The following is a 23,871-nucleotide window of genomic DNA, read 5'->3' as shown; positions in this document are numbered from 1 at the left end:
GTCGATTCCCCCCATAAACGAATTGTATTGATGGATGCATGTGGGTTTCTGGATGGGGCCATTCCTTCTGGGGATTTCCACATAGGTGTTATTGTGGATGGAAGACAACATATACACATCCCTTCTGTCCCTCCAATTCACTGCCAGAATCTCTTTGTTACGCAGACTTGCCGTTTCTCCTTTTCTCAACTTCTTATTAACAAGACTTTGAGGAAAGCCCTTCCGATTTTTTTTTACGGTGCCACATGCTGGTGTCTTCTTCCGATGAAGGTTGTGGAACAGGGGCAGAGAAGTGTAGAAGTTGTCTACATACAGGTGGTATCCTTTGTCGAGTAGGGGGTATATGAGGTCCCAAACAACTTTCCCGCTGGTTCCCAAGTAGTCCGGGCAATTAGGGGGCTGCAGCTGGGTGTCCTTCCCTTTGTACACTTTGAAGGAATATGTGTACCCTGTGGCTCAGTCACATAATTTGTACACCTTCACCCCATAGTGGGCCCTTTTGCTGGGGATAAATTGCTTAATTTTAAGCCTGCCGCTAAATTTAACAAGGGACTCATCCACACATATGTTTTGATCCGGGGTGAACAGCTGGGGGAATACTTCAGAAAAATAATTTAATATTGGCCGAATTTTGTAAAGCCTGTCATAATTTGGATCAGTTCGGGGAGGGCACTGGGTATTGTCGCTGAAATGTAGGAACCTCATTATCATCAGATACCTGCTTCTGGGCATTACCGCGGAGAAGAGCGGCATGTGGTGGAGGGGGTGGGTTGACCAATAGGAACGGAATTAGTTTTTTTTGGTGAGCCCCATATTAAATGTGAGGCCCAAAAAAACCTTGAACTCCTCCACTGTCAGGTCTCTCCACTCATAGGGACGGGCATAATATGATGTGGGATTTTGCAAAATAAATTGCTGTGCATACAGGTTGCACTGGGCCACAATTGACGCCAACATGTCCTCCGTAAAAATTAAATTAAAAAAATTAATTGGGGTGAAATTCTCTGTATCCACCTGGATTCCTGGCTGGGCAGTGAAAGGGGGAACGCTAGCTTCTCCTGAATTAGGAGGAAGCCACAAGGGGTTCTGAAGTGCAAAGGGAAGGCTGGCATGGGACCTAACCCTTTGGGGCTGGGGTGACACCCCACTGGTACTTGGCCTTTCTTGCCGAGGTACTGCTGTGTTGGTGGATGCCACTGCCTCCTCACTAGAACGCCTTCGTTTGGCGGGCCGAGTTTCTTCCTCCTCTGAGTCTGTAAGTGTTTCACTACTGAGGACTGGCTCATAATTTACGTCAGAATCCGAATTGGAAAGGGAATCCGAACAAGAGAGCTCCCCGTTGCTCTCGTCGGCCGTGGAAAGAATTTGGTATGCCTCCTCGGCGGAAAAGCTTTTTTTGGACATGGCTGCTGGTGGTTATGAGATTGCACAGCTGTGTGCTAAGCCTGCACTGATGAGGTGGCACTGATTGATGGCACAGATGTGCACTGATGAGGCGGCACAGATGGGCACTGATCGCACAGATGGGCACTGATGAGACGACACAGATGGGCACTGATCGCACAGATGGGCACTGATGAGGCGGCACAGATGGGCACTGATCGCAAAGATGGGCACTGATGAGGCGGCACAGATGGGCACTGAGGCAGCACAGATGGGCACTGAGGAAGCAGCACAGATGTGCACTGATTGCACAGATTTACACTAATGAGGCGGCACAGGTGGGCACAGATATGCACTGATGTGGCACTGGTGAGGTGGCACAGATGGCCACTGATGAGGCGGCACAGATGGGCACTGATAAGGCAGCACAGATGGGCACTGATAAGGTGGCACAGATGTGCACTGAAGCGACACAGATGGGCACTGATTGGTACAGATGGGCACTGATGAGGTGGCACAGATGGGCACTGATGAGTTGGCACAGATGCGCACTGATTGCAGATGGGCACAGATGGGCACAGACGGGCACTGATGATGCACTGATGGCACAAGTGGGCACTGATGTGCACAGGTGGGCACAGATGGCACTATATTGATGTCACTATGGGCAATGTTGGGCACTTTTTGGGCACACTTCGCTATTAGACTTTATAAAACTACTCACAGAAGCTCTCTCTCCTCACACGCTGTCTCTGTGTAAGGAGAGAGAGCCGGCAATGAGAGATGATCTCAATTGTTTACATTTCAGATCATCTCTCATTGGAGACGGCGATCGCGTTGTGAACGGCCGCTTACGTGATTGGCCGTGTACAGCGATCTGTGATTGGCTGTGTCCAAGGGACACGGCCAACACAGATTTTCCCCGAGGCGCGCTCTCGCGCGCTGAGAATGAGGAAAGGGGACGACGTCAATAGACGTCATCCCGGTATTTCAGATCCACGCTGTTGCCGTCATTTGGCAATGGCCCGGATCTGAAGCGGTTAAATAACATGTCTGGGGGGTCCTAACCCTTCCTGTGAAGGGGGATATCTCTGTGATGTACAGAAAGTGCTGCAGCAACGCCGACCTTTATGAAGGAAAAAAGTTTAAAATTGCTGCAAATTACATTTCCATGCCGACTTCTATAAAAAAAAAACAGCATGCAGGCTTCTCTAATGATCTGCTACAGCTCCTTGAAAAAGTATTCATACCCCTTGAAATCTCCCACATTTTTTAATGTCACAACCAAAAATGTAAATGTATTTTATTGGGATTTTATGTGATAGACCAACACAAAGTGGCACATAATTGTGAAGTGGAAGGAAAATGATAAATTATACAAATAAATATGTGAAAAGTGTGGGGGGGGGACATTTGTATGGCGCCCCCCGGAGTCAATACTTTGTAGAACCCCCTTTCTCTGCAATTACAGCTGCAAGTCTTTTTGGGGACGTCTCTACCAGCTTTGCACATCTAGAGAGGGACATTTCTGCCCATTCTTCTTTGCAAAATATTTGTCAGATTGAATGGAGAGCGTCTGTGAACAGCAATTTTCAAGTCTTGTCACAGATTCTCAATGTGATTTAGGTCTGGACTGTGATTGGGCCATTCTAACACATGAATATGCTTTGATCTAAACCATTCCATTGTAGCTCTGGCTGGATGTTTCGGGTCGTTTCCTGCTGGAAGGTGAACCTCCGCCCCAGTTTCAAGTTTTTTGCAGACTCTTACAGGTTTTTGTAATGACACCCCAAGTATATAAGGGGTTAAAGTCGTTTAGGACATTCCCTTCCTGAACACCAAGGCAGCTACTGAACACTCCGATCAGCCGAACAAGAAACCCATATGAATAACTCTCCCCCCCAAATACGAGACAAGATGTTCTGTCTTGAGGGTCAACCAGGAATCAACTCATTTTTTTCACACACGGACACAACAGATAAAATAACTCAGAGACTCTTTCCCCCCCACCCTTGGAAAAGAGGACGGGTTAAACTGTCCAATGACAATGGACACACAGGTCAGGTGTGTTTAAACTTCTCATCAGTACACAGCCTTATCAGCAGGGGGCTGCTGGAGGAATCCCCCCTCCCTCCATAGAGATACACATCCTGTGATCCAAGGCAGACAAACACAATAGAACAGTGGAATACAGCCCAACCCCAAACTAGCACAGCAAACGGTACACAACAGCATGAGACAACATGTTTAAAGAGACTCACTGCACATTGCCAACATGGTGGTATAAGGACGTGTTCAGGTCAAAGTCATCTGATACCATTTATGAGGTGGGAGGTTAGGCCCAGAATGAAGGTATTCTTCAAAAACATTCAAAATAAATGTATAATAATATCAACTTTTAATACTAATACAATTTATACAGGAAAATAAGAAAGGCTGCCAATGTTGAATCCTTTATTCCATAAACATGTATTTGTATGGTTTTCGGAGATGTAAGTCAAGGTGGGGTTTTTATGGGTTTCTCGTACTCCAAACACAAACCTACACCACTGTTCAGTTCTCTGGCATACGGCTGGGCGTGATATAAATAGATATCCCCACAACACTATTTATAATATGGCACATACGGGGTTCCCAGAGTTTTGTGTTTTGGGGGGACATGGACTTGAATCCAAAGTAACATTAGTTCAGGGTCCCCAGGCATACACCTCACAAAGAGTATTGTTCCCTTAAAATCCAGGGCCCATAGTCGAAAGGCAAGAGGCCTGCATTCAGTCCTCTCCAAAAGCCTCTGTCCCGGCTAGGTCTGTCAAATTTTTCTTCTAAGATTGCCCTCTATTTGGCTCCATCCATCTTCCCATCAACTCTGACCAGCTTCCCTGTCCCTCCTGAAGAAAAGCATCCCCACCACATGAAGCTGCCAGCACCATGTTTCACGGTGGGGATGGTGTGTTTAGGGTGATGTGCAGTGTTAGTTTTCTGCCACTGTCGTGGATATTCCACCATACTCTTGCACTATTTAGTGTCAGACAGGAGTGTGTAATGTACAGAATGCAGGGGACAGGAGTGTGTAATGTACAGAATGTAGAGGACAGGAGTGTGTAATGTACAGAATGTAGAGGACAGGAGTGTGTAATCAACAGAATGCAGGGGACAGGAGTGTGTAATGTACAGAATGAAGGGGACAGGAGTGTGTAATGTACAGAATGAAGGGGACAGGAGTGTGTAATGTACAGAATGCAGGGGACAAGAGTGTGTAATCAACAGAATGCAGGGGACAGGAGTGTGAAATGTACAGAATGCAGGGGACAGGAGTGTGTAATGTACAGTATGCAGGGGACAGGAGTGAGTAATGTACAGAATGTAGGGTACAGGAGTGTGTAGTGTACAGAATGCAGGGGACAGGAGTGTGTAATGTACAGAATGCAGGGGACAGGAGTGTGTAATGTACAGAATGTAGAGAACAGGAGTGTGTAATGCACAGATGGCAGGGGATAGGAGTGTGTAATGCACAGAATGCAGGGGACAAGAGTGTGTAATGTACAGAATGCAGGGGACAGGTGTGTGTAATGTACAGAATGCAGGGGACAGGTGTGTGTAATGTACAGAATGCAGGGGACAGGAGTGTGTAATGTACAGAACGCAGGGGACAGGAGTGTGTAATGTACAGAATGCAGGGGACAGGAGTGTGTAATGTACAGAACGCAGGGGACAGGAGTGTGTAATGCACAGAATGCAGGGGACAGGAGTATGTAATGCACAGAATGAAGGGGACAGGAGTGTGTAATGTACCAAATTCAGGGGACAGGAGTGTGAAATGTACAGAACGCAGGGGACAGGAGTGTGTAATGTACAGAACGCAGGGGACAAGAGTGTGTAATGCACAGAATGCAGGGGACAGGAGTGTGTAATGCACAGAATGAAGGGGACAGGAGTGTGTAATGTACCGAATGCAGGGGACAGGAGTGTGAAATGTACAGAACGCAGGGGACAGGAGTGTGTAATGCACAGAATGAAGGGGACAGGAGTGTGTAATGTACCGAATGCAGGGGACAGGAGTGTGAAATGTACAGAACGCAGGGGACAGGAGTGTGTAATGCACAGAATGCAGGGGACAGGAGTGTGTAATGCACAGAATGAAGGGGACAGGAGTGTGTAATGTACCGAATGCAGGGGACAGGAGTGTGAAATGTACAGAACGCAGGGGACAGGAGTGTGTAATGCACAGAACGCAGGGGACAGGAGTGTGTAATGCACAGAATGAAGGGGACAGGAGTGTGTAATGTACCGAATGCTGGGGACAGGAGTGTATAATGTACAGAATGCAGGGGACAGGAGTGTGAAATGTACAGAATGCAGGGGACAGGAGTGAGTAATGTACAGAATGTAGGGGACAGGAGTGTGTAATGTACAGTATGCAGGGGACAGGAGTGAGTAATGTACAGAATGCAGGGGACAGGAGTGTGTAATGCACAGAATGCAGGGGACAGGAGTGTGTAATGCATAGAATGTAGAGAACAGGAGTGTGTAATGTACAGAATGTAGAGGACAGGAATGTGTAATATACAGAATGCAGGGGACAGGTGTGTGTAATGCACAGAATGCAGGGGACAGGAGTTGTAATGCATAGAATGTAGAGGACAGGAGTGTGTAATGCACAGATGGCAGGGGATAGGAGTGTGTAATGCACAGAATGCAGGGGACAGGAGTGTGTAATGTACAGAATGTAGGGGACAGGAGTGTGTAATGTACAGAATGTAGGGGACAGGTGTGTGTAATGCACAGAATGCAGGGGACAGGAGTGTGTAATGTACAGAATGCAGGGGACAGGAGTGTGTAATGCACAGAATGCAGGCGACAGGAGTGTGTAATGTACAGAATGTAGGGGACAGGAGTGTGTAATGTACAGAATGCAGGGGACAGGAGTGTGTAATGTACAGAATGTAGGGGACAGGAGTGTGTGATGTACAGAATGCAGGGGACAGGAGTGTGTAATGTACAGAATGCAGGGGATAGGAGTGTGTAATGTACAGAATGTAGGGGACAGGAGTGTGTAATGTACAGAATGCAGGGGACAGGAGTGTGTAAAGTACAGAATGCAAGGGACAGGAGTGTGTAATGTACAGAATGCAGGGGACAGTAGTGTGTAATGTACAGAATGCAGGGGACAGGAGTGTGTAATGGTAGTGGAAAAATCGAATGGTTAACGCTGCACTTGAAAATAAAATAATTATGAAAAGTGAAAAATTGTGTATGTATGAAGCTGCCAGCACCGAAAGTCCTAAATACAAAACTCAAATCAGTGTAAAACGTGGGGTGGGTGCGGTGCTGAATATGTAAATCCAAAAATGAAAGAAAAAAAATTGAATAAAATAACAATCAGTAGTGGTGAAAAGTGTAAGTAGAAAACTAAAGCAAAGTCCCTAAACCTCAAAACAGGGAAAATGACAAAAGCGATCCAGTAAACCAAGTGAAAAAATAAAACAAGGTTTAAATCCTATAAATGACAATGTTATGAGTCATAAATATAGAAGCAGAATGTCACAAGATATGAAGTAACAAAACCTAAAAAAAAACAAAAAGCAGAATGATGGTGATCACAAAATGTGCAAACGAAACACTCATATGAGTTCCTGTGTATGCCGTGTGAAGATTCCTGTGTATGCCGCCCCCCCTTAGGGTTGCGGCCTCATCCCTTCAAACCCGAACACATATGAATTACCCAGGTTCTGAGGCTAATTAAATGCAGATAAGGCAACAAATGAGTTTAATTACCACCTTAACCAGCCACAGAACCTGTATAGTTAATATGTGTTCGGGTTTAAAGGGATGAGGTGCAAATCTACCCCCCCCCCCTCCTATCCAAGTGTAGACAAATATGACAGGGGAGCCACACGGACCCCCTGAAGCATGGGGCCAGGTCACAATTATGACCCCCTATTATGCCTCTGTCCCAATATCTCTCCTTTTACAGATTCTACAAGCAATACATTACAAAAAAACAAACCCTGAGACTGTTTATTGGAGCCGGAGTGAATGGACTGTTGCTTGTGTGACTGGGGGGCCTCTGTACTGTTTGGGAAAGAACCGGTTAATATCATCGCTCTCTGCGGGGGGAGCACTACACATCTATAAGGATATACAGTACATACACACACAGCACAAGGACGTGTTCACACTACGAGGCGTTTCTCAGGGCTGAAGTTCCTCTGAGCTCCACAAGGTGGTGATCTCACTTCTACCCAGACAGGAAGTCTCTATGGAAGACAGGAAATGATGTCAGGTACAGGAAGAAAGCTCCTTGTGATACGACGTAGAGGTGACGTTGCTGAAATTGGCAGCAGAAGAGGTAATAAGATATTATTTTCTATTTACACCCAGTAACCCCCCATCATGTCCGTCCTCTTCCTCCATAGTCACTGTGATGTCTTTTATCTCCAGCAGATGATGATACACACATATATTATTATTATTATACAGGATTTATATCGCACCCACAGTTTGCACAACATGAGGACAAACAGTACAGTTACAATACAATATAATACAGGAGGAATCAGAGGGCCCTGATCCTTAGAGCTTACAATCTAAGAGGGAGGGTCAAGTGATACAAAAGTTAATAACTGTGGGAGATGGGCTGATGGAGAAAATAAAAGTCCAGTTGTTAGGTGGGGGCAGGATAGGCTTCTCATAGGAGAAGGGTTTTCAGGGATCGTCTTAAAGTGGACAGAGTAGGAGATAGTCAGACAAATTGGGATAGGGAGTTCCAAAGGATGGGAGAGGCTCGGTAGAAGTCCTGAAAATGAGCATAGGAGGAAGTGATGAGGGAGCTAGAGAACAGGAGGTTTTGGGAGGATCGAAGAGAATGATTTGGTTGGTATTGTGAGACTAGGTTAGTCATATAGTTGGGGGCCGAGTTCTGGGTGACTTTCTAAGTTGTTAGTATTTTGAATTTAATTTTTTGGGTAAGCAGAAGATTGGCAGAGAGGAGCAGCAGACATTGAATGGTTGGTAAGGTGGATGAGTCTGGCAACAGAATTCATGATGGGCTGAAGGGGGGATAGCCTATATAAAGGCAATTTGGTGAGGAGGGACTTGCAGTAGTCAAGGCAAGAGATAACCAGGGATTGAATCAGTAGCTTTGTGAGGTCATTGGTTAGGAAGGGACGTAATTTGGAGATGTTGCGGAGGTTGACGCGGAAAGCTTTGGACAGTGATTGGATGTGGGGCTGAAAGGAGAATTTAGAGTCCAGGATTGCACCTAGCACCCTGGCTTGTGGGGACATGTTGATGGTTGTGCCATCGATCTTGACAGAGAAGTCAGGGGGAAGGCGCACGTGGGGGAGGAAATATTATGAGCTCGGTTTTGGATAGATTGAGTTTGAGGAAGTGTTGTGACATCCAGGCTGATATGTCTGTTAGTAAATTAGAAGGATTGATAGAAAGCACTTGTTATAGAGAGGAAGGAGAGCTAGATAGGGAAACAAGGTCACCTGCAGTCTGTTTGGTGTTTTTCTTTTTTTTTATTACTAAGCGTTTTTTTATTGAGAAAAAGAAGTTTGCAATACAAAATTACATGGGATATAAAACTACTTATCGAAAAATCATTTGGGTTACAGAGTTAGACAATGATCGTCCAAATAGATAAGTATTCAAGGTTAAACATGACAATCTTAATGCTATATGATCTTATCAGCTATATGGTATGTCAAACAAGACTGGATCCAGAAAGTCAAAAACAACAGAAATAAAAAGAAAACCATAACTCAGGTAATTCTTGTAGATGAAAAGTGAACCAAGGGTTCCATTTAGCGTCGTAGATAGGGATGGAGTCATGCAGTGTGTGAAATATTTTTTTCAGATTACATTATTTGATCAACTCGAGAGATAACTTGCGAGAATGGGACTGTGTTCGACTTCCAGTTAAGGGCGATTGCCCAATGCAGCGCAATACAAATAGTGTGTAATAGTTTCATTAGGGGGTTTCGGGATATCAGGGATTTTTTCAAATAGTAGACAGTGAGTATGTGTCAGAGCCATGTGCCTCCCCGCCAGCTTATCCATTAGCTCCATAGTTGCCCTCCAAGTAGGTTGCAGAGCTTCACATTCCCAGAACACGTGCAAAAAAAAAACCTGGAAGAGCACATCCTCGGAAACAAGATGTGGAAGTCTGTGGGTAGATCTTTCCCAAACATAAAAGGAGTATAGTACCAGCGGGTAAATAATTTAATCGCTGTTTGCCTAATGCCCCGTACACACGGTCGGATTTTCCGATGGATGAAAATGTCCGATCGGAGCGTGTTGTCGGAAATTCCGACCGTGTGTGGGCTCCATCGGACATTTTCCTTCGGATTTTCTGACACACAAAGCACATCATCCGCATACATGCAGAATTTATAAGTAAAGGAAGCTTTGTTGTAGCCCGGAATATCCGGGTGCTGCAGTATGGCAATGGCTAGGGGCTCAATAGCCAGAGCGAAAATGAGTGGGGACAGTGGGCACTCCTACCAAGCCGGAAAAACTCTGAGCTACATCCAGGGATTTTGACACGCCTGCTGGGGTTTTGGTATAGAGCCTGTAGGAAATCACCCTGAAAGCCATAGCGCTTTAGTAGGAGAAACGCATAGCTCCAAGACACACTGTCAAAAGCTTTATGAATGTCTAAACTTAACGTGAACAGTTTCATGGAGAAAAGGTTTGCATCCTGAATAATATCTGTGGCTAGGCGGATATTGTCTGTTATAAGGTGGTGGGGGATAAACCCTGACTGGTAAGGGGAAATTAGTGAGGAAATCACTCCTGCGAGTCTATCGGCTAAGATCCTACTGAAAATTTTCAGGTCACTGATAACCGATATGGGCCTAAAATTCTGGGGGTGAGTGTGGTCCTTATTCTGCTTAGGGATGAGCGACATGTTTGCTAACAGCATTTCCTCCGGAAAGCTGTTATCTTGTAGGACAAAGTTAAAAAGCCGAACCAGCCTGGGAGACAGTTGGGAGGCAAATTTTTTTATAATATATGGTAGAAAAACCATCAGGCCCGGGGGAAGAACCTGTCTTTAGTGCCTTGATGACATTCAGCACTTCTGATTGGGAAATAGGTGAATTAAGTTTGTCTAATTGTGAGAGTCGGGATTGGGATAGAGTTAAACCAGAACAAAGCCTCATGTCACGCGTGCCATGTACCTGAGATGAGACCGAAGTAGTGGGGAGGCCTCCCTTGCACCTCGGGTCCTTGAAGCCTCTGGAGATGTAGACAGAGACTTGGTGGACACCGAGTGGCACGGGTGCCAGGGGTGTGGAGCACTGTGCAAGCCTTTGTCCGAGATCCGAGCCAAGGTCAAGTCCAGTTTGGCAACGAAGTATAAAAGGGTTAATCAGAAGAAAAATGGTCAAGAACCAAGCCGGGGTCAGTTCCAATCTGGCAGCTGAGTACAAAAGGGGCAAAGAAGTAGAATGATAGAAAAACCAAGTTAAAAGCTGCGCTCTGGGTTTATGATCAAACAAATATGTTGTGACAACGAAAGCAGCCTGCACCAAGATCTAGTCTCCAAATCTCATCATAAAAAGTTAAACAAAGATGCGGCGCTAAAATGTAATCTGAAACAAAATCACTCAAAAGTGAATAGGATAGGATTGAACAAACCACTAAATGAATGAATAAATATTAAAGTGAGTATACGTGGAGATAGAAGCAAAATTAATACACTCATATGCAGTAAACAAACAATCAAAAGTGAATAAACACATTAGTAAAAGCAAATTCATATACTGATAACCAGGAAATTAGTAATGATTAATTGCCAAAAGTGAATATGGTAATATATTCAGTGAAAACATCCCAAAAATAAATATAAAGTCCAGAATACGTAAAACAACAAAAAAGGGGGGGATCCGTGATGGAAAAGTGCCACAAAAGTGCAGAAGGAGGGGAAGATGCAGATGGGGAATCCTCTATGACTCTTCACACCCAAGGTGGAATATCAGATGCGCTTACCAGATCCCAATGACTGCTATTATGGCAGTCATAAACGGCACAGGGAATATACAGGTCTCCCCACAACCTCAGCAAATGATGCCCGTACGCGGCAGATGGTATAATGTGTGCAGTTAAAATTCGCCTCTAGAATCAAATAAGCGCCGGCCGGCTTCAGCTGCTGCCTGTTCCTTCCGGGTTCAGCGTGGTGTGGTGGTGACGTCAGCACGCCGCTCCTCCCTGCGCCGTTTCGACAAATCTGTCGTCTTCCTGAGGTCGTATTGTATTACATAGTTGCTGGTTGATCTTACACAGACAGATCGGAGGGAGGCACAGCGTGTAACGCAGGAGTTGCAGGGAGGGAGGCGGGAAGTTAACAAACAGGTGATTGGCTGCATATGAGTGTATTAAAGAAGTAGAATGGTCAAGGTACAAATCCGAGGTCAATGGCAAGCAGGAATCAAGAGTAGTCAAATAGGTTTCCAGGTCACAACAAGTTCAGACAGATCACACACTAGCACAGGAACAAGGGGGGGACTGAAGATAATCCAGCAATTTGACAGTGTCTGGGCTGGGCTTATATAGGGAAGTTTGAGGTAACTTCCTGGGCGCCTCCTGGGCATTTTCCCACCTTTTTCCATCAGGTTGAGGTCACTTCCTGTCCGCTTCCTGGGCATATTCCTGCCGTTTTTCATCAGGTCTTCTGCGCAGGTGCGGGTTGGCGCGCTGAGGCGTCTTTAGCGCATGCTCAGTTGGAACGGATTTCCTCTTGTGGCAACGCGCAATTGGTGCATACTTAGTAAGCCCTGGACTCTTACACCTCATCTGATGGTCCAGACTGGGGGGGTCCAAGTAATGTTGAGTAAAAATTTTTAAGACTTCTTGAGGGTGAGATGTAATTATGCCCGAAGGGGTAGTCAATTTATAAACGTGCGGAGGGTGGAAAGGCTGGTTCAGTTTCCTAGCGAACATGGTTGAGGCGGTGTAATGCCCTGTACACACGGTCGGATTTTCCGACAGGAAAAAAGTGCGATCGGATTGTTTTGTTGGAAATTCCGATCGTGTGTGGGCTCCATCGGACTTTTTCCGTCTGAATTTCCGACACACAAAGTTTGAGAGCAGGCTATAAAATTTTCCGACAACAAAATGTAGACAAATCCGATGCACAAAGTGCCACCCATGCTCAGAATAAATTAAGAGACGAAAGCTATTGGCTACTGCCCCGTTTATAGTCCCGACGTACGCGTTTTACGTCACCGTTTTCAGACCGATCAGATTTTCCGACAACTTTGTGTAACTGTGTGTATGCAAGACAAGTTTGGGCCAACATCCGTCTGAAAAAATCCATGGATTTTGTTGTCGGAATGTCCGATCAATGTCCGATCGTGTGTACAGGGCATTACTGTGCAATAGGCATCTTGCCTTGGACCATCGCAGGGCCCTTCTCCACTTTAGCCGAGAGTAGCGAGTCAAATTCGAGGAAAGTCTGGTAGACTAAAGTCAGGGCTGCGGAATTTTTATATAAACTGTCCAGCTCCGCAGAGAGCTGTACTATTTTTTCTTATTAGTTTTATTGTGGGCAGTAGCTAAACTGATAAGTTTACCCCGCAGCAACTGCCTTATGAGCGACCCACACTGTAGAAATGGCGGTCCCAGGGAGGGCGTTTAGAGCAAAGTAGGTATCTATAGATTGAGAAACCTCAGATTCACCCGCCAAGTCAGAAAGAAGTGCCTCATTGAGTCTCCACATAAATGGTGTAGGGGCTAGCTTAATAAATTCTGTGGTGAAGGAGGTTATGTGGTGGTCAGACCATGCACAGTTATGAATGGAGGCTGTCTGAGAGATAGCAAGGATAATAGGAGTGGAGAGAATATAGTCTAGTCTTGCGTAACTGTTGTGCAGATGAGACGTATATTCTTTTGCTCCTATGTTGTGTGTGCCCGCCATGTGTTCACTAGTTGAAATTCCAGAAGTTTACGGGAAATGGATTTAGGGAAAGCCCTGGAACTAGTGGAGGCCGTGCACCCTGTCTAGTGTGGGGTTCGCTACCATGTTAAAATCTCCCCCTATAATCATATGGGGGGATTGATATTTTGCTAAAATATCAAAAAAGGATGTGAAGAAGGAGGCAGAGGATTCGTTGGGGGCATAAACACTAGCTATGGTAAGCTCCCGGTTATGAATATCCTCCCTTTATTATAACATAGCGACTTTCCTTATCTTTGTAAATCTGACGCACATCCATAGGAAAGGAGGCGTGTAAAAATATGGCAGCACCCCTACTCTTCGATGAATGAAGTGTGTAGAAAGCTTGTGGGAAAGTTCTATGAAAGAACTTGGGATGGGAGTTTTGCGAGAAGTGTGTCTCTTGAATCAGTAGAATTTTAGCATTAAGTCGCTTATAGTGGGAGAAGGCTTTACTCCTCTTAATAGGGAGAGTTGAAGCCTTTGACGTTATGCGAGATGCAATTAATCGCCATTACTAAGATTAGGGGGGGCGTTCAGCTGAATGAGTGAAGAATAGGCTTGTAGGCTACTATCAAATATGGAACCTAACTCCACAAAGCCCCAATACTGCATTTGTAACAGATTGCAGACCATAGAGGAACATTTAAAACAGCGGATAGAGGCCTTATGACCTCACCTACTCCAAAAACGCCTGTCAGGACAAGAATGACTATAATCAGTTGAGGATTCAAACCTGAGAAAAAAAAGAGTCCAAAAAAAAAAAAGAAAATGAACAAAAAATGAACAGGATCAGGAACATTTTTGTATCCTGAAAATAGAATGTTACAACCGAGACAACCAAGTCTCGAACCCAGCAGCACCACTGATCTTGTGCCCAAACCAAAAGAGGGGACCAGTGTGAGGAACCTAGCTGTAAAAAAAAGATTTAAAAAGTGGTAAAGTTGCTGGGTGGGGATGTCATGCAGCAGCACCAAGGGACAGGCTCCTGACAAAGTGGGTGCCTTGAGACTGAGGGTGCGTCGTCGCTGAATCCAACGGGGCAGATCGTAGAGATAGCTGTATTGATGCGATGAAGTTAGCTATGTCCCCGGTTAAGCGTTATCATATCGAATTCTCCTTCTGTCGTGTCTGGTAGGTGGCATGTGCCAGATTTGAGATTGCCTGGGGGGGTCAAGGGATGGCAGGGCACCGCTTCAGCTTCCATGTGGCCCAATTTCACCAGGATCTCCTGACCCTCCAGAACTGTGGTGGCAGCATAAGTGGAGCCATTATGAGGAACCCACCAATTTAAATGGGAAATATGTATCGGATCCGGGCTGCTTAAAGTGTTACAGTGACCTCCTTCATGCCCCTGTGTCTGTCCAATGTGGCTAGTGAGATATCCGGATAGTTCTGAACAGTGTAATCATCAAGGGCGATGCGTAGGGTGTTTCTAGCAGCCCTTAAAATGTCTTCTTTCGTCAGGAAATCCTTCATACAAAGGATTATGTCACGCGGCAGTTTGTCTGCTGGAGGTTTTGGTCTGAGGGCCCTGTGAAACCTGCCACACCTAAAGGCCGCAGATTCACATTTTGGAAGGAGAGACTTGAACAGCCTGATGACAGTGTGAATCAAATCTGTTACCGACTCTGGAATACCTCGCAATTGCAGATTATTGCATCTATTCCTGTTGTCCAGATCTTCAACCTGATTTGATCAAATGCTGTTGTTAACGTTGTTAACATTTCATGCTCTGGACTGAGCTCATTATAAGCCAGGGCCAGTTCATCGTGTTTAGTTTCCAGCATGTCAGTTCTAGTACCCAGAGCTGCAATCTCCTGTGACAGTGCATGGGAGGTCTTGTGCGTTTCTGTTTGGAACTTTGTTGCCAGTCTATTATACATCTTTTCTAGGCTAGCATCTAGGTCAGCTTTAGATAGAGAAGAGGTGTACTCACTGCCAGGATCCGAAGGTGAGCCAGGAACAGAAGGCACAGAGGGGGCCGCTGGAGCAGGAGAATGTGCTCGGGCCACGGCGCCATTTTGGGACATGCTGTATTGTTCCCTGGTGCAGAGGAGATAGTGGGTTAGAGAATTCTGAGCGGGCCCCGGGATTTTTTCTTCAACAACGGCATGCACTGTGTCTTTGTGCCTCGAGGGGTGTTAGAAGTGTCGGTGTAAGGCCATTTATAGCCCTCTGTGAGCCAATCATGTCCCGCGGTGTGCGGAGCTACTGTGTCAGGCGTCCATCTCGCTCAGCGCTGAGCATGCGCCCCCTGTTTGGTGTTTTATCAAAGTAGTTTGCTGTATATTCTCGCTTTTTGCAATCTCTTTGTGCAGAGCCAAAGGACGCCCACTTAAATCAAAAATTCACTTATAGAAAGAACCCCAGACATGTGCCCCCCAGTCATTAATATTGTGGAAATGTACAGTAGATGAACCCCTTCAGGGTCAGAACATCCCCCCCCCCACTTACAGGGCTTAAACATTTCCTTCATTTTGGAGATGTGTCACCTTTTCCACCAGTGACCTTCTCATCTCATCCGTCTATTGTACATTTTCTACATCTATACTAACAATGTCACGCTTACCCCTAACGCAGGTGGTCAGACACTATAGCTGGCTTCTGTGTTCTTCACCTATAGAAGCCCCCTTTTCCATAAGGCAAGCAGGCCTACCTGTACTCAGTTGCCCCCCAGGATTTACAGAATGCTATAGTGCCTGGCCACCACGCCTGAGCAGGAACAAACTGAGCACAGCAACCAGGTATTTGCAGGTTGGCAGACAGACAGAGTGGTTCCAACGATAGTCCAGGTACAAGGCAGGCAAGGTTCAGAATAGTCAGGGTCAAATCCACAGTCAAAAGGCAAACAGAGTTCAGAAAGTAGTCGATATCTGAACCAAGGTCATCAACGAGGGAATTCCAACACCAGAGTAGGGCAGACAAACAGAGAGCTTGGAGCACATGTTACAAACGCAATATCACAAGCATGAGACTGCAGGCTTGGCTGGCTTAAATCAGGTTGGGTCTCCACCCAGAGACTGACCACATCAATTACCTTACAGGTGGGACAGACAGACAGAAGAATGCATCACAGCCAAAACCTGGATGCAGGAATTAGGAGTAGGAGCAAAACACACTCCTGACAAGCGGATTATAGTAATTTTATTAGTGGTGGGGGTTGGGCGGTTTATTTAGGAGGGATTGGAATATGTATTTATTTTATGAGATGCAAATAAGAAGAAAAAAAGAAAAATTTAATTTTCAGTAAATGTCCGTAATTTATTTTCCCATAATGATCCCAGTCTCAGATATTCATCCTAAAATGTGATCAGTAAAATCTCCAGAGTACACGTAGATCACAGGAATATGATGTGTCCTGACAAAGCCCAAAGACAAAAATCATCTTCCAGTTTAGGAGAGGAGGGGCGCACCCAGGAGAAATGATTCTGTGTACAGAAACCTCACAGAGCACCCCCCACAGCTCCCTCCTCCCAATGCCCCTCCAATCAGCGTCAGAGAATCCTATGACATCACACTGACCTCATAGCGCCTCCTCCTAATATCTCTCTATCCGACTTTTTTTTTCTAATGCTCTTAGGATGTGGGCCGACCCCTGGCCTCCTCACTTTCCAAGTAGGGCTGTTGAACCTGCATTGTATGTAATATCAGAAACCTCAGCATGAAGTGGGGTTTAAATAAAAAGAGACCTGACCAGTGAGGTGAGGAGGATTCTGGGAATGTCATTTGATTTTACTATTTGTGTTCAAATCTAGAGTTTTCCTCCTGTGAAGTCTGGAGATCATCTGACCATCACATTGCCTCCACCTCCCTCCCTGATAGAATAGAGAAATAAAAAGAAGATTCTAGAAGTCACCAGAGAGATCATCGAGCTGCTGACAGGAGAGGTGAGCGGAGCTCGGAAGGACATCATGATGGACAATCAGCCGCCCCTCACATCACCGGGTAAGAGGAGACTTTATTGTAAAGGAGAGAGCAGTACGGAGGATCCACCTAGATCCCCCATCATCTGATAAACACATAGAAACAATGTATTCAGTCAGTGTGTGTGTTTCCTACAGATGGATCCAGTAATGGGAACCCACCAGAGAGATGTCCCCGTCCTCTGTATTCCTGGGATTCTACACAGGAAGATCACACCATCCCTCACCATCATCAGGTAGATGATTGACAATTATTGGTAGTTATGATTTATACACAAGCATGTTTGTTGCAATGAATATTTTTTTATATTTTCAGAGTGGAAACCTTGGGGATGATAATATTAATGTTAAAGAAGAGTATAAAGAGGAGGATGAGGAGTATGGATTGATGAAAAACTTTTCAGAAGGACACAGGGATATGATGGAGCCACCTAATATCAGGAACCCACCAGAGAGATGTTCCCGTCCTCTGTATTCCCGGGATTCCACACAGGAAGATCACACCATCTCTCACTATCATCAGGTAGATGAGGAACAATCACTGATAGTATCATTAGGATCTGTACATTATCTGCATTGTTACCATTGATGTCATTTTTATTATATATTCAGAGTGGAAATCTGAGAGATTCTAAAGTCGAGGTTAAAAAAGAGATAAAAGAGGAGGATTATGAGGTTGGGGTGATAGAGGAGTCTGAGTCTCTAAAAGTTTACAAGGATCTGTACCAGGACACCATGGAAGAGTCATCCAGCTACAGAAACCCACCAGAGAGATGTCCCCGTCCTCTGTATTCCCGGGATTCCACACAGGAAGATCACAGCATCCCTCACTGTTACAAGGTTGGTGGATCGGAGCATCTAGAACATGGACTTCTGGAGAGGATGTGTGTTTTTTTTATATGATGTCACAATAATAAATCTTCTATTTTATAGATGATATTTTCTCTCATTTTCTTGATTTAGAGTGGAGATCCAATTGATATAGAATTTGAGGTTAAATCAGAAGAAGAAGAGACGTATGTGAGGGATGATCAGCAGTCTATGGAGGAGGATGGAATAACGGGGACATTTATAGAGGAGGACACTCCTACAGAGATCAGCATAGGTGGGTCATTAACACTAAATCCATTCCTCCACCCATACTGCTCACTGATTGGTCCAGAGTAGGGCGGGGACTGGGTGATATCAGCCTGTAATCCCCTGGTCACTTTCCTGAGCTGTGTTCCCCGTCCTGTATTCCTGTATTTCTCTCGGATAATCTTCCTTCTCTGTGCTGCAGACACAATTTATGTATCTAGACTGGATTTATGGAGATTCTGGGGTTCAGCTGGCAGTAAAATTTAGATTTTCTCCATAGGTGTTGCTCAGCCTAGGCACCTGGAGTATGTATCCTGGGTCTTCTGCCTCAAGTCCTGGGTCTAGCAAGACCTCTGACAGAGTAATTCTCCCGGGAATACCTTTTCTGTTATTTGCTGTCTGTGCCGGGTGGAGGGATATGTCTGTATAGTCTCAGACCCAAGTCACTGAGTGCAGTCTCAGGAGATGGGAGGCAGCGGTGTGGGACCTCTGCAACTTGTCTCAAATAAACATTAAGCCACCAATATTATAAGTCCTGACCCCTGCACTATATACTCTATGTTGTACATTACATACTCCTGACTTCTGCTCTCTCCCCTCTACCCACTGCTTATATATACACATAATATGTATTCTCTTTTGTTACACCCATTTCCTACCAGCTGGACATTTTATATCTGATGATTTGATTGGAGCACAGACTTTTACATGTTGATAATAATGTGATAACATCCTCCAACTTTGGAACCTTAAACAGAAAGTGATAATGAGGGAGGAGTCAATAACCCAATGATGGTGGTCTTCAGGATCAGTCCAGTCTTCATCTTGGTTGTTCTCCCCCCATCCTCACTCTCTGACCTCTGGTGGGTCTCAGCCCCGCTGTTATTCATGACTAAATCATGGACTAAATAAGGAAGTGCAGGACTTCTTGTGTTGGGAAGATGGCAATGAGTGATAGAGGGGGAGGGGACACTCGTCCTATAATCCCCTCATCACTGTCACTCCTATAAAAGACAGTTCTCGTTGTTTCCTCACTCTCTGACTAAGGTCCATGAATAAAGAAATTATCTGGTAGGAGATCAGAGGACCCATTTACTAGTTACCTTGAGGGGGGAATTGTAAGATCCTCAGAGACAAAGCTGCCTGATGTGGGCGGAGTCCTGGTTTAGGGGAACCAATCTGCTCATGTCTAGTAATAATCTTTGTATCTCTATTTTAGTAGATGGACGGGAGATGAGGAAAACCTCAGAGGATTGTCTCACTTTGTCTCCAGACTGTAAAGTAGAAGATGAGGACATCACACAGTATAGTCCAGGAGAAAACCCGACTACCTCAAATGTCCATCCGGCACCACACAGTGTAGATGGACCATCGTATTCCTCTTATCCTGAGGAACCTCAGACTGTGAGGGACGGTGCCGGACCATCGTATTCCTCTTATCCTGAGGAACCTCAGACTGTGCGGGACGGTGCCGGACCATCGTATTCCTCTTATCCTGAGGAACCTCAGACTGTGAGGGATAATCCAACAAATAAAAGGTTTCCCTGTCCTGAGTGTGGGAAATGTTTTTCACGGAAGTCCAGTCTTACCACACATATGAGATTGCACACGGGGGAGAAGCCGTATTCCTGTCCTGAGTGCGGGAAATGTTTTTCAGCGATGTTCAGTCTTTCCTATCATCAGAGATTGCACACGGAGGAGAAGCGTTATTCCTGTCCTGAGTGCGGGAAATGTTTTTCAGCGATGTCCAGTCTTACCAGACATCTCAGATTGCACACGGGGGAGAAGCCGTATTCCTGTCCTGAGTGCGGGAAATGTTTTTCAGTGAAGTCCAGTCTTTCCAAGCATCAGAGATTGCACACGGGGGAAAAACCATATTCCTGTCCTGAGTGCGGGAAATGTTTTTCAGTGAAGTCCAGTCTTTCCAAGCATCAGAGATCTCACACGGGGGAGAAGCCGTATTCCTGTCCTGAGTGCAGGAAATGTTTTTCACAGAAGTCCCATCTTTCCCATCATCAGAAATTGCACACGGGGGAGAAGCCGTATTCCTGTCCTGAGTGCGGGAAATGTTTTTCACAGAAGTCCCGTCTTTCTAATCATCAGAGAGTGCACACGGGGGAGAAGCCGTATTCCTGTCCTGAGTGCGGGGAATGTTTTTCGGTGAAGTCCAGTCTTTCCACACATCAGAGATTGCACACGGGGGAGAAGCCGTATTCTTGTCCTGAGTGCGGGAAATGTTTTTCAGCTATGTTCAGTCTCTCCTATCATCAGAAATCTCACATGGGGGAGAAGCCATATTCCTGTCCTGAGTGTGGGAAATGTTTTTCACAGAAGTCCCATCTTTCCAGACATCAGAGATCACACACGGGGGAGAAGCCACTTTCCTGTCCTGAGTGAGGGAATTGTTCCTCACTGAAGTCCTGTCTTCCTGTACATCAGGGGTCCCACACAACCCTCGAGGTGTATTAGTGAGTGTGGGAAATGTCTTGTATATGAATGTTGATGGACATGTGGGGAAGAAGCACACCCTGATATACACCTCAGATATACTCCATGGCTGATCTTCATCATGGAGGAAACACTTGATAAGGAGATCAGAGATCACCAAAGACATGGATGAAGTGTTGTACCGTGTTGGCCATTGATAGCGGGAGAAAAATAAAAATGGAGTCATTACCTCTCATTGGCTGAGTACATTTTGTGGTGGAAGATTTCACAAACATTTACAGGTCTGTTTCTAAACACTTTGTAGAATGAATGTGTAAAGGAAATGTGTAAGTTCTGTATAGAATTGTTTTGTATTTTGCACTGCCCTGGAAATCATATTTTATCACAAATAAAATTTACATTCAGCCAGGAGCAGCGATTTTCTTTTTAAATGCTTAAAGTGAAACATTAAAAATGTCCAATTCCTTTAACTACTTGCTTACTGGGCACCTAAACCCCCCTCCTGCCCAGACCAATTGTCAGCTTTCAGTGCTCTCACACTTTGAATGACAATTACTCAGTCATGCAACACTGTACCCAAATGATTTTTTTGTCCTTTTTTTCATACAAATAGAGCTTTCATTTGGTGGTATTTGATCACCTCTGGGTTTTTTAATTTTTGCGCTATAAATGAAAAAAGACCGAAAATTTTGAAAAAAATGCTTTTTTCTTCGTTTCTGTGATAAAATTTTGCAAATTAGCAATTTTTATTCATAAATGCTGGCCACAATTTATACTGCTACATATCTTTGGTAAAAATAACCCAAATTAGTGGATATTATTTGGTCTGTGTAAAATTTATAGCGTCTACAAGCTATGGTGCAAATCATAAAAAAATGATCACATCTGATCAGACCTGATGTACTGAGGCCTATCTCATTTCTTGAGACCCTAACAAGCCAGGAAAGTACAAATGCCCCCCAAATGACCCCTTTTTGGAAAGTAGACATTCCAGGGTATTTAGTAAAAGGTATGGTGAGTTATTTGAAGTTGTTATTTTTTCCCACAATTCTTTGCAAATTAAGGTTTCTTTTTTATTTTTAAATTTTTTTCAGAAAATTGTCATTGTAATAGCTTATTTCTCTCACATGGAATGTGCATACCACAAATGACACCCCAAAATACATTCGGCTACTCCTCCTGAGTATTACAATACCACATGTGTGGGACTTTTTCGCTAACTGGCCACATACAGAGGCCCAACATGCAGGGAGCATCATCAGGTGTTCAAGGAGCATAAATTACCCATCTAACTTGTTGACTACCTATTACACTTTTGAAGGCCCTAGAGCACCAGGACAATGGAAATGACCCCATTTTGGAAATCTAACACTCCAACGTATAATCTATGAGGCATAATGAGTCTTTTGAACGGTTCATTTTTTTCCAGAAGTTTTTGGAAAATGTGGAAAAAAATGAAAATGCATTTTTTTTTTTTTACACAAAGTTGTCCGTTTATAAGATATTTCCAACACATAGCATTTACATAGCAAAAATGACACCCCAAAATACATTCTGCTATTCCTCCTGAGTATACTGATACCACATGTGTGAGACTTTTACACAGCCTGACCACATACAGAGGCCCGCCAGGGAAGTAGCACCTTCAGGCGATCTACGAGCATAAATTACACATCTCATTTCTCACCCACCTATTACACTTTTGAAGGCCCTGGAGCACCAGGAGAACGGAAACGCCCACAAAATGACCCCCATTTGGGACAGCTAACACCCCAACGTATAATCTATGAGGCATAATGAGTCTTTTGAACGGTTCATTTTTTTCCAGAAGTTTTTGGAAAATGTGGAAAAAAATTAAAACGCATTTTTTTTTTACACAAAGTTGTCCGTTTATAAGATATTTCCAACACATGGCATTTAAATAGCAAAAAATGACACCCCAAAATACATTCTGCCACTCCTTCCGAGTATGGCAATACCACATGTGTGAGACCTTTACACAGCCTGGCCACATACAGAGATCCAACATGCAAGGAACGCCATCAGGTGTTCCAGGGACACATAGCATGCACATACCAAGAATTACACCCCAAAATACATTATGCTGAGCAAAGAGAAACAAAAGATTACCTGTGGTTTTAGTAGTACAGTTGTCCGCAGGAGGATAGCACTGATGCAGGCAGGGACTTGGTCAGCAACAGCGAACACAATTTTTCAGGCAGCAGGCAGAAATACTGTCCATAGTCAGTACAGGCAGCAGGCATGGATACTGTCCATAGGTCAGTGCAGTGCAGGGTCAGTGCAGGCAGAGATTGTCAGCAATGCCAAAATATTGGTCTTGGTATTAGGCAGAAACAAGGTCCATGTGCTGTGGTCAGTGCAACAAACAGAGGCATGATGGCAGTAAGTCCTGCAGGCAGCAGGCAGAAGTAGGGCCTCGTTCAGGAAAGAATGGGGACAGGGGTAGAGGCTTCTCCCACCCAAATCTCTTTGATGCCTCCGAGTCCCCAGACCCTAATCTAGGAATGAGAAAACAAAGAAAATTGTTTTCTTCATCCAGAAAATCTATTCTGGAGCCCCTCACATATGTGAGACGCCTGTGTTGAATCCCACTAGTCCAGTTGCAGGGTACAAGATCAGTCCAAGAGGCAGGCAAGAGGCATGGTCAAACAGTCCAAGGTCAGCTCCAGATCAGGCAAAGGTATGCACAGAATCGTTAGGCAGAAGCATGGTCGAATAACAGTCCAGGGTCAGTTCCATATCAGGCAGCGGTATGTACAAAATCGGCAGGCAGAAGCGTGGTCAAATAACAAGCCAGGGTCAGTTACAGAGCAGGCAGTGGCATAAGGTGTGTGAAGGCAGGAACTGAGGATTACGTTTACCATACTTCACTAATAATTTAGTGAAGTATGGTAACGGCGGAAACATTCACCTATACAGAGGCCTGGTTGGGAAGGACATTGTGCACAATAATAAGATGTGTCTCTTCTGACTCCTGCTCTGGTACACACCTTACATCTTTTTTGACGTCTTTGGCCAGTTGGTTTGGGAGGGAGTTTATCTGGAAAGTGGCGTTCGGAGAGTTGACTAACAACA

General features: G+C 44.9%; 2 protein-coding genes across 2 annotated transcripts in view; both read left to right on the top strand.

The window, feature by feature from the left end:
• Positions 1-23,871, top strand: part of LOC141106848 (uncharacterized) — a 141,917-nt gene that overhangs the window by 28,832 nt on the left and 89,214 nt on the right. The window contains 1 exon segment of the mRNA XM_073597777.1: positions 19,552-20,453. Within this exon segment, the coding sequence (XP_073453878.1) occupies positions 19,552-20,453 (902 nt within the window).
• On the top strand, positions 7,646-19,041 carry LOC141104912 (uncharacterized). The gene is made up of 6 exons (XM_073594715.1): positions 7,646-7,732; positions 17,083-17,272; positions 17,389-17,486; positions 17,567-17,773; positions 17,863-18,090; positions 18,214-19,041. Exons 2-6 carry the CDS (start codon positions 17,239-17,241, stop codon positions 18,415-18,417), a joined length of 771 nt encoding a protein of 256 aa, XP_073450816.1. The 5' UTR covers positions 7,646-7,732; positions 17,083-17,238; the 3' UTR covers positions 18,418-19,041.

Source organism: Aquarana catesbeiana, linkage group LG08, assembly GCF_042186555.1.
Source record: "Aquarana catesbeiana isolate 2022-GZ linkage group LG08, ASM4218655v1, whole genome shotgun sequence".
In the NCBI taxonomy this organism is placed as follows: domain Eukaryota; kingdom Metazoa; phylum Chordata; class Amphibia; order Anura; family Ranidae; genus Aquarana; species Aquarana catesbeiana.
Note: the sequence above shows the minus strand (reverse complement) of the source record. Positions and strands in the feature narration are given on the sequence as shown.